Raw genomic sequence first — 11,951 nt, forward strand, 5'->3', positions numbered from 1 at the left:
ACCCAGCAGAGTAGATACAGCATAAACATCCACTGGGAAACTGCAGATCTTGCATCAAATGAAATTACTACAGTTATTATCATTATAGCAATTAGTACTACTATTATTACCATTGTTGTTACAATTATTATCATTATCATCGTCATTATTATATTTGTAAAGCACTTTCCTTAAAATGACAAAGTGCAGCAGGAAGAGAGTAAAGAGCAGGGTCGTATCCACAAACTCTCTGAATCCTCTCAGAGTTTTATCTCAGCCTGAACTCTCTTACCCAGCAGTCCCAGCTCAGATGTAGGAAAGTCCTCAGAGCGACTCTGAGCAGGAACAGACAGAACTTTTCTCTCAGTGAGGAGGTGTGGTCGACCCCGTTGCTAGGGGTGATGCTCTCTTTTGGATGCTGTCATTGGTCGATCAAGAAAAATCAACACGCCTCTTTTTGTCGTCCAGAAAGGAATCACACAAGATAAAACACAATTTACTCGATATTAATGCGTGGTTTGCTTATACTATCAAAAATTTAAAAAAAAATAGAGCTGATTGGACAAAATCTTTGAAAACCATGTGAACCGAACTTTTTAATACTTGTACGCTCACAGGTTGATGCATTCTGTCTTTATTTGGGTGGATGCAGTAATGTTATTATATTATACTAATTTGATGTTAAGATTTGGTGAAAATGGCTCAAGACTCAGTAGTATTAGTATAATTTATAGACTATATATTGGCAAGCCTATATGAATAGGATTTTTGAACATGAGTATATTGCAGATGATGTGGACATGTGTCCATCAGTGATCAGACACTACAGAGAAAACTCAGACTGCTGTTCTGCTGCAGAGCGACCGGACAGAGAATCAAACAGCTGCTTCACTACATGAGTCTGAAGGAGCTGAGACTGTTTGTGAGATTGTTCTACTGTGTGGTTTCATAAACCTCAACTATCACTGCTGCACTGTCTGCCTGCTGCTAAATATCTTAACATTGTGATAACTTTCATAAGAATAATAACAACAGCATTAATGAGTCTTTTCTGCATCTTTCAGCCTTTTCCTCTCCTTAAGAAACTACTCAGCTTCAGTTTTCCACCTCAGCAGCTCTCTGAAGGGCGAAGATGCTTTGTGAAAAGCTTTCCTCTTTACTAGGATTTAATCTTACTTTTAAGGGGAAATTCTTAGAAAATGTCGTCACCCTCAGAGTTTTCTTAGAATTTCAACACTATTAGTACCAGGAAGCTTTGTGGATACGGCTCCTGAACATTTAATCAAATTACACTGAAACACTATTCAGTGAGAAAAGCCATGAGCTGCAGACAGAGCGTCCTGTAACTGAAACACCTCAGGTTCAACCCCCAGGCCCTGCAGTGTGTAACCACTGAACCTTGTTGTGTAAAAGGAGTAGAAACACATTAGAAAACAGCAGAGGCTTGTTGGAAACCTGCAGCTCTGACTCCATCTAGTGGCCAAACCACAGAAGCAGAACTCATCAGAACACAGTAGAGTCACATGAGTCTTCACTCCTCAGTCTAGTGACACAGAGTCATGTACACAGCAGCAGAAACTGACTTTCTGCCTCGAGGCCAAAGTGCAAAATCCTAAAATAAACAAACCAGATTTATTTTACCAGCCAACTAGATAGGAAGCTCTCCGTTCTGAAATATTAAATCTCCATTCTGGGAAATAAAACCTCACATTCAGCAGGTCTAAAACCTCCAGGATCCAGTCTGTGAAACGGTCTCACCGAGTCAAACAAGACTCCAGGCTTAAAAATGTATACCTGGGTGAAAGTGGAAATCCCCTTGGCAGAGAATGAGAAATGTATTTTAACACCCTGTTTTCTTGGAATTACATGAGTGAAAGCGCAGGACGGATAAATATATAATTTAAGAAGGTCATTCAGACAAGGATTTACAAGTTTGCTATTATTCTTGAGGAATTGTGATCGATTTATAATTTTTGTGTTTGGCTTGATGTCTGGATGACAATATTGTTTCTCTTCTGTATGAACTTGATTGTTAATTCAATGAGATGAGCTGTTTTGTGTGTTGTGTTTATGTGGTTAAAGTGTGTATAAGTGTGTGTGACTGTATGTGTGGTGGACCCCAGGAAGAAGAGCCAATGCTTATGCTGGAGCTAATGGGGATCCTAATAAAGAAAGAAAGACATAAAGACTTCAGAGAAAGTTCCTTTTTTTTTTGGTAGCCAAATCTGGAATAAAAGTCTCAGTTTCATAAGACTCACATTCCTCTCTGTGGTGAACTAGACACTGACAAATAATCAGATTGCGATTATTTTGCTGAATATTGCAGTAATGAAATGCTGAGATGTTGTTGTTGCTTAAGATTTGCTCTGTTTGAACCCAGTGAATTTGTTTAAGTGCATTTCAGGCTGAGCAGCAGAACATCGTGTTCATCAGCCTCCAGAAAATAACTGCAGCCTGTTGCTATTTTTGATTTTTCTTTATTAATTGCGCGGCCCCGTCTGGCAGATATGTTCCAGGCTCAATGTCAATTTATTATTTGATGGTATTTTACATAAAAAAAAAACGGCTCAGCTCACACCTTCTGCTCTACACTGTGCAGTCTGGTGTCGATATCGCCCGTTTATTAAATATCAGATAGCATCACCTCTGATGTGATGGAGCTTCCTCCTGAACACAGACACAGAAAACCTGACAGGAGAAACAGAGGCTGTCAGCACTGGAGCTGCTGCTGTAGCAACAAGCCACAGCTCCAAGCATTTTTTATTATTATTATTTATATTATTTATTTATTTATTTATATGATTTTGATCTATTGTTTCTGGCGTCTTATTTTACTTTCTAGATACTAGTCTAGATTTTCTTTATTTTTTACCAAACCTCATATGGTTTTTAACATCTGTATGTCTCATGTCTGGTTTTTACTGTGCTGGGTGTTCACTGGACGCCAATCCTGAACTCCTGAATTTCCCTCTCAGGGAAAATAAATATCATGTTGACTTGATGAAAACAATCGAATTTAAAGACACTGACTGTCGGCACAAACTATCCATCAGCATCCAATACAAAAACATCAGCATTTGCCTTCTCAACCTAACTGAATGTTAAACTAATGACTGAATGTTAAGTGTGTGTGTGTGTGTGTGTGTGTGTGTGTGTGTGTGTGTGTGTGTGTGTGTGTGTGTGTGTGTGTGTGTGTGTGTGTGTGTGTGTGTGTGTGTGTGTGTGTGTGTGTGTGTGTGTATGGAGCAGCAGAGCCACTCCATCCCATCCTGCTGTACTGAAACCAGGGCTGCAACGGATCACAAAGCTCACGGTTCGGATCGTATCGCGGTTTTGAGTCACGGATCGGATCATTTTTCGGATCAGCAAAAAAAAAAAAAAAGAAAAAGAAAAAGGGTTAAATGCAGTTTAAAAGCAGGCAGGTCGCAGCACAAAGCAACAACCACTTTAAAACTAATGTAGCACTTTATCATATTATGTATGTTTGAATGTATAAATGTGATAACTGCTGTTCTTATTTTATTATTTTATTTACTTATGTGTGTGTTTTTGTGTCTGTTCTTAAGAGCTCCACTGAGGCAAATTCCTATCTGTACCTGTGTTGACATGACAATAAAGTATTGAATTGAATTAATTTAAAAATGTGCTGCTTCGGCTCTGATGCAGCCGCCTCTCTCTGTCTGTAGTCTCCACTCTGTAGTTTCGCTCAATGTCCCGCCCACAGCACGATCTGATTGGTCACACGTCTCGAGTGACAGCCTATCAGCACCGAAGGCTCTGCCACAGACAGGCAGAGAGACTGAGCTGTGTGTGAAGGGAAGGCAGCATGTTGCCCAAGCTGAAATAAACATCAGTCTTCTGATCTATTTTAGAGCTGCAACGATTAATCGATTAATCAATTAGTTGTCAATTATTAAATTAATCGCCAACTATTTTGATAATCGATTAATCGGTTTGAGTAATTTTTTAAGAAAAATAAGTCAAAATTCTCTGATTCCAGCTTCTTAAATGTGAATATTTTCTGGTTTCTTTCCTCCTCTATGACAGTAAACTGAATATCTTTGGGTTGTGGACAAAACAAGACATTTGAGGACGTCATCTTGGGCTTTGGGAAACACTGATCCACATTTTTCACCATTTTCTGACATTTTATAGACCAAACAACTAATCGATTAATCGAGAAAATAATCGACAGATTAATCGACAATGAAAATAATCGTTAGTTGCAGCCCTAATCTATTTCAATGATGATAAGCAGCCCAGTTTCCCAGCTCCACCACTGAAAGAGTCAAAGCTGACGGGATTTCACTCAACGGAGGAGAAAGCGACGGCTTTTAAATCAGTCGCTCTTCCTTTTTTTTTTTCTTCTCTAACTCAGTCATTGGTCTTCAGAGTGAAACACAGCAGCTTCTGTCTGTCTGGATCTTTTCACTGCAACTCTGCATCCAAATTTAGGGAATTATTACTTTAAAAAGTAACAGTGGCAGTAAAACTGTATTTCACACTATGATGGTTAAACTTTGCAATTAATCTGCGGTTCACATGCGTGCCGAACCCTGGGGGGGGGGGGGGGGGGGGTCCGGACAGATCACTGATCCACTACGGTCCGTTACACCACCAACTGAAACTCATCTGTAGTAAAGACTTTCTTGTTCTCTGTGTAGTCAAAGGGGAATAAAGCCTGCGCTCTGCCTGCTGAGCTCAGACTGACTCAGATCAGATCGGTCATGAGGTCTGAAGTTTAATTGAATCTGTGGATCACAGAGCAGGTTTGTCTCAACACAGCTTCACTCCCAACAGACCGATCAATGAGCTGAACGCTTCAGACGCTTCTCACCTCCTCCTCTGATCTCCTCTCCCAGCACAATAATCACTTAGGGGAAGATGAGAATATTTTGTTGCGTCTGCAGGCTTCCTACACATGTTCCCCTTCAAAATCAAACACTTTTCCAGACCTTAAAGCTGCAATTTGCAACTTTCTTGACACTGAAATACTAAGAAATAAACAGGATCTGTCCTACATGATCAGTCTGTGTGTTCAGGCCTAAATCCCATGGAGCCTTTTCATCAGAACAGCAGCCCAATCAGAATAAAAATGCCTCATATAAACGCCTCAATCAGAATAAACTGCCGATCTGAATGAAATTTCATTCCGTTTGAGAGGCTGTTTAACTCTTTCATAATTTGGTCATGTAAACACTCATTCCATCACTTTCTTTATCTCGCCTCTTTCTGCACACGCTCACACATTTAATGTAAGTAACGTCGATTACATTTCCCTTTTTTTCCGGGAGGATTTGAATGGATGAGCTTGTTATGAACCCCGGGGCGCTCGGGCTTGATGTGGGCGGTGCAGCCCGCTTTTATATCAAGTCCTGACTCCGCCTCTCCGGGCCAGTTTCCATTTACAGGTGAGAATTACAAATGGAGCCGATCACTGCGGGGGCAAAACAAAACAAAACGTATTTTTCTGACACTTATGGAGTCGTATGTTGTGATAAATCTGTTGCTTCATCAGAAAGAACAGCAGGAAAGAAATAACCGACACAGCTCCATCTTTTAAAAACATAAGCTCATGTTAGAGAGCTGATTCATGTCAGAAACTTTTATTGTGACTCCATACTGTGGAGCATGTGAACACACATCTTAAAGCGATCGTTATATTTAGCGCTCATGTGAACACTTCTTCCTTCAGAATGATTTCATTCAGAATGAAAAAAAAAGTCTCATGTAACCACAGCTACTGTTAGCAGCAAGAGGCAGCAGAGCCAAACCTGTCTGTGGGTCCAAGAACTACAGAGAGGAAGAGAGGAGTTATATAGAGCAATGGTTCCCAACCCAGTCCTCAAGGACCCCCTGTCCTGCAAGTTTTTATTCCATCTTTACTCTTGCACACCTGATCCCAATGGGGCCTACACACTTTCATGCTGCTCTGTTCAGGTAGATCTGTCTCTACCAATCAGCATTAAGACCTTTACTGGATCAGGTGCGCAAGAGTAGAGCTGGAACCAATACTTGCAGGAAAAGGGGTCCTTGAGGACTGGGTTGGGAAACACTGATATAGAGGAACAAAACGAGTGAACTGATCCTTTAAGAGTTGATCCTCGACCGGAGAGAGGGCTAGAAGGTGAGGGACATGGATGAGTTTGGGTGCTAAATTTTAATATCCATTAATTTTCAAGAACTTTAAGGCCTTATTTCATATTTCCCCATATCCACAAATTTTACTGGATGTTCCCCGCCGGTGGCAACCTGTTTACTGTTGTTTAATATGAGCCCATACACAGCCTGTACAGGCAGGCAGTTATGAAACAAGCAACAAAAATCATTGCAGACTCAACATCCTCTTCTCTGAATACGACCCTCTGCCATCAGGAGGAAGACTCTGTGTGTCAGAGTGCAAATCAAACCTCTGAAGCTCTCGTTTGTTCCAGCATCCATCAAGCTGCTGAACTCTAATGCTGAAGCTTAGTGCAACAGAGCAATGTGCAATAAATACACAAACACTTAGCACTTTAATTCCTACAGTTTTTTTTTTAAGCCGTTGTGTTGTCAATATATAGTCAAATGTCTTTTTTATGTCTTTAAGATGTTTTTATGTGAAGCAGCTGTCCAGCATCGGGTCAAACGCTTCTCATGTTTTGTGATGTTTTTTTATGTGAAGCAACGGACCGTAACACTGTGCCCAAGACAAACTTCCCCTCGGGGACAATAAAGTTTACTCTACTCTCTAATGTTGTTTACTGTTGTTTACTGTTGTTTACTGACCTCTTGGGGGAGATGAAGGGGATGCAGAGCAGCAGGACGCAGAACACCTCGGCGTAGAGGAAGGTGGCGACGGCCGTCCACTGGAGACTCATCCTGACGCTCTGGACCGGAGGGACACAAATCACAAAGGTTCGACATTTAAAAGATAAAACATCTCAGACTGAGTGGAAGGCCAACGGATGCTGAATTAACAAGAAATGACAAAAAATTCTTAATATTCTTAAAACCCGGCAGCAGCAGCAGAGTGTGTTTCAGTCCCTCTCTCACCTCACTGATCTGCTCCCATCACATTAAACCTCACACCGCTCTCATTAGCTACAGCACCTCTCTCCCTGTGATGTTGTCTGGGTGCTGTGACCTCTGACCCTTGACCTCCTTACTACCGGCTAGAGTTATTCCGATACCGATACCAGTATCTGAAATGCCTCCGATACAGCCTAAAATGTTGGATCGGGTATCGGCGAGAACGTGAGTCCATGCACGGATCCGATATCACGTAACTTATTAGCCCCGAAAAAAAATCAACTTTAAAAGTAGTTTCACCCGGATAAAACAGCCGTTTTCCCAGAAATCTATACTTATATACTAAATTTATACTGTTACTGTACTATTTAAAATTTTAAATGTCTTTTATTTTACTAAATTATGGCTACACTTTAACAGTTTTTGAAAGGAATTGTTATTTATTCCTAGATTTATTTATTTATGTTCTTTTTCAGTTATGACTGACTGTCAAACTAGATAATAAAGTTCTATGGCATTCATTCTCTGTATGTATTTGTTCATGTTTTACAAAGATTTTAACCTGAGCCAGGCCATACAACTATGATAGCAATCATATAGGGCTGGGCAATATATCGATATCGTGATATGAGACTAGATATCGTCTTAGATTTTGGATATTGTAATATGGTGATATGGCATAAGTGTGTTTTCCTGGTTTTAAAGGCTGCATTACAGTAAAGTGATGTCATTTCCTGAACTTACCAGACTGTTCTAGCTGTTCTATTATTTGCCTTTACCCACTTAGTCATTATATCCACATTACTGATGATTCTTTATCCAAAATCTCATTGTGTAAATATTTTGTGAAAGCACCAATAGTCATCCCTACAATACTGTCGCAATATTGATATCGAGGTATTTGGTCAAAAATATTGTGATATTTGATTTTGTCCATATTAGGGCTGCAACTAACAATTATTTTCATTGTCGATTAATCTGTCGATTATTTTCTCAATTAATCGATTAATTGTTGCAGCTCTAGTCCATATGGCCCAGCCCTACTTACAACTGAACATTTAGCCCACTTCGTAGAAAATACCGAGATATATATCGTGTATCGCCATTCAGCCTAAAAATACCGAGATATGTAGAGCTGCAACGATTAATCGATTAGTTGTCAACTATTAAATTAATCGCCAACTATTTTGATAATCGATTAATCGGTTCGAGAAATTTTTGAAGAAAAATAAGTCAAAATTCTCCGATTCCAGCTTCTTAAATGTGAATATTTCCTGGTTTCTTTCCTCCTCTATGACAGTAAACTGAATATCTTTGGGTTGTGGACAAAACAAGACATTTGAGGACGTCATCTTGGGCTTTGGGAAACACTGATCCACATTTTCCACCATTTTCTGACATTTTATAGACCAAACAACTAATAGATTAATTGAGAAACTGATCGACAATGAAAATAATCGTTAGTTGCAGCCCTAGAGATATGATTTTTGGTCTACATCGCCCAGCCCTACAATCATATCACATCCATACAGGGTTAGTAGTATACAGCTGTTAAAAAATAACAATATATATATTTTTTCTTAACGCACTGGTATCGGATCGGTACTCTGTATCAGAATCGGTATCGGGAAGGAAAAAATGGTATCAGAACATCTCTACTACCAGCTGCTTGTCTTGTTGTTGCTGATCTCTGAATCCCAGTTCCTCTCTCTGTCAGTGTGTCTGTGAGTCTCTGAGGAGAAGAGAGACTGACCGCTACATTTATTCCACAAAAAAGAGATTTCTGCCCGGGTCAAAGGATGAGAGACTGAATTTATTATTTTAACTGCTAGATGAACAAATATAACCCCCATCCCCACCACTCGGTATATGTGTGTGTGTGTGTGTGTGTGTGTGTGTGAGTCAGTCCAGAGAGGGAGGGGCAGACTGATGGCTGATCTCAGCTGTGTCATGCAACGCTGCAATCGGCAATGCAACTCCTGCAACTTGCTGCATCACCGCTACAGAAAACACTGCAGCTGGTTTCTAATGTCCGCTGTTTACATCAGACACGACTTCAGACTGCAATACTCTGATGTCATCCCAAACTACTGAGAATATCTGTGTGTTCAGGATAACAACAGACGAAAAATATGACGAAAACACACACAGAGACACCCAGAAGGAATTTGTCCACGTTATAGTTTATGATTGATTGATTGATTGATTGATTGATGGATGTGTTTATTTGAGTGTCCTGCACTATTTATGCTGCCCAGCCCATATGGGATTACAAGACACCAGACAGCACCAGCAGCCAGGATGGCCACATGACAAATCATAATATACAGTTCCACAAATTCAAAAGGAAAACATTTCAAAAACATTCAGTTTCCATGACAGAAATGTCCTGTTATGTTGGACACAGTGTTCTCTGTCTTAGTTGCCATGCATTTTCTATAAATCTTGCTAAGACAAAAATCTCCTCATTAAAGAGCTAACTCAGCATATCACCTTCAGACTAGAGCTGCAACTATTAATCGATTAGTTGTCAACTATTAAATTCATCGCCAACTATTCTGATAATTGATTAATGGGTTAGAGTAATTTTTTTTAAGAAAAATAAGTCAAAATTCTCTGATTCCAGCTTCTTAAATGTGAATATTTTCTGGTTTCTTTCCTCCTCTATGACAGTAAACTGAATATCTTTGGGTTGTGGACAAAACAAGACATTTGAGGACGTCATCTTGGGCTTTGGGAAACACTGATCCACATTTTTCACCATTTTCTGACATTTTATAAACCAAACAACTAATCGATTAATCGAGAAAATAATCAACAGATTAATCGACACAGTTAGAGAATGTAGAAGAATGACTGTTCTGATCATAGTTTCTCTGTTATCTCTCTACCTGCAACACAGACAGTCATGGAGTTCTGGACAAAATCATATCTGACAATAAAAATATTCTCAGATTTGGGTCCGAGAGACAAAATCTCATCAAATGGGGTTCTACTGTGGCTCTAATGTGGACTGGATTAGGGTTCTTGATATGAAAAAGGTTGAGAGTCTCTGCCGTAGAAGAACAGACAAGAAGCACATGACAGGCTAAATGTTGACAGCTGCAAGCTAGCTAACCTGCAGGCTCCGTCTACTTGCTGGAACGAGACAAGCTAGCCAACTTGTTCTTCCAGTATATATTTGTTAGAGCGGGGCGTGCTAGCTAACGTGCAGGTCCCGTCTATTTGCTGGAAAGGGGCATGTTTGTTTTGGTTGTCCAGCATGTCTGAGTGATATAAACTGTCTCTTTATCAGTCAAACCGTCTCAGCTGTCTCAACGTTACAGACTGTGCGACCTAATAAGTATATTTATTAGTTGATAAGACTTATCGATAAAAAAAAAACATAATTTCGCGCCACATCAGTGTTTTCACTCCCCCAGTTAGTTAGTGCTAGCAAGCTAACAGTAGCTAGTGCTAGCTTCACGAGACTGCGCTAAAACAGAAAAAAGTCATTTAAAAATAATCACGACACAGCCGTCCGCTCGTCTCTCTCACCTGCAGTTAGTCCAGACCCAGACCAGAACTCAAAACCTCTCCTGCTGCACTTTAAAGCCTCTGCTTGGTTTGGTTAGCCTGGTTAGCTTAGCTTCCTGTGACGCACACTTCCGCCTTCCGGTGTTTAATGCCAGCTCATCCCAACACGTGATTGGACGGCAGAGAGAAGTGGGAGGAGTCACGGATGACAGCTTCTTACATCAGAGTGACAATAGAAGATTTTACCCATCAATATCCAGCATGCGGTTATGAAACCATTCAAAAGACAATAAGGACTAATGAATCGATCTATCTATCTATCTATCTATCTCTCTCTCTCTCTCTCTCTCTCTCTATCTATCTATCTATCTGTCTATCTGTTGTTCCTGTCTGTCCTGTTCTTACTGTGCGGTGTTGTTTGCACAGTCATGTTTGACTAATAATCCTGTGTGTCATCATGTCAGCTTATCTATTAGTTAGAAATAACTGTAACTCAAACTTTATCACTCAACATGTCAGGAGAATATTGTTTTTATATTTCATCCTCAAAATGTTTTGCTGGGGTGAGGGGACTCGAGTCACATGACTTGGACTCGAGTCTCAGTTTGAATTGCTTGAGTCTTGACTTGATGCATGAAGAGAAGACTTGAGACTGGACTTGACTTGGGTTCTGGTGACTTGAGACTTGACTTGGGTTCTGGTGACTTGGGACTTGACTTGACTTAGGTTCTGGTGACTTGGGACTTGACTTGGGTTCTGGTGACTTGAGACTTGACTTGGGTTCTGGTGACTTGAGACTTGACTTGGGTTCTGGTGACTTGGGACTTGACTTGGGTTCTGGTGACTTGGGACTTGACTTGACTTAGGTTCTGGTGACTTGGGACTTGACTTGGGTTCTGGTGACTTGAGACTTGACTTGGGTTCTGGTGACTTGGGACTTGACTTGGGTTCTGGTGACTTGGGACTTGACTTGACTTAGGTTCTGGTGACTTGGGACTTGACTTGGGTTCTGGTGACTTGAGACTTGACTTGGGTTCTGGTGACTTGGGACTTGACTTGGGTTCTGGTGACTTGGGACTTGACTTGACTTAGGTTCTGGTGACTTGGGACTTGACTTGGGTTCTGGTGACTTGAGACTTGACTTGGGTTCTGGTGACTTGAGACTTGACTTGGGTTCTGGTGACTTGGGACTTGACTTGACTTAGGTTCTGGTGACTTGGGACTTGACTTGGGTTCTGGTGACTTGAGACTTGACTTGGGTTCTGGTGACTTGAGACTTGACTTGGGTTCTGGTGACTTGGGACTTGACTTGGGTTCTGGTGACTTGGGACTTGACTTGACTTAGGTTCTGGTGACTTGGGTCTTGACTTGGGTTCTGGTGACTTGAGACTTGACTTGGGTTCTGGTGACTTGGGACTTGACTTGGGTTCTGGTGACTTGGGACT

At 40.7% G+C, this 11,951-nt stretch overlaps 1 protein-coding gene across 1 annotated transcript in view; it reads right to left on the bottom strand.

Annotated features, from left to right (window-relative positions):
• The window catches only part of bcap31 (B cell receptor associated protein 31), a 13,105-nt gene extending 2,335 nt beyond the window's left edge, over window positions 1–10,770 (bottom strand). Inside the window, exons 1-2 of the mRNA XM_071512885.1 lie at window positions 10,528–10,770; window positions 6,748–6,848 (exon numbers count right to left, since the gene is read on the bottom strand). Coding sequence (XP_071368986.1) covers window positions 6,748–6,839 — 92 coding nt within the window. The 5' untranslated portion in view covers window positions 6,840–6,848; window positions 10,528–10,770. The remainder of the gene's footprint in view (window positions 1–6,747; window positions 6,849–10,527) is intronic.
• Between the last annotated feature and the right edge of the window lie 1,181 nt (window positions 10,771–11,951).

Source organism: Centroberyx affinis, unplaced genomic scaffold (assembly GCF_046629955.1).
Source record: "Centroberyx affinis isolate AG114_WGS23_722 - 3 ecotype Tasmania unplaced genomic scaffold, CSIRO-AGI_Caff_v1 ptg006603l_1, whole genome shotgun sequence".
NCBI lineage: Eukaryota > Metazoa > Chordata > Actinopteri > Beryciformes > Berycidae > Centroberyx > Centroberyx affinis.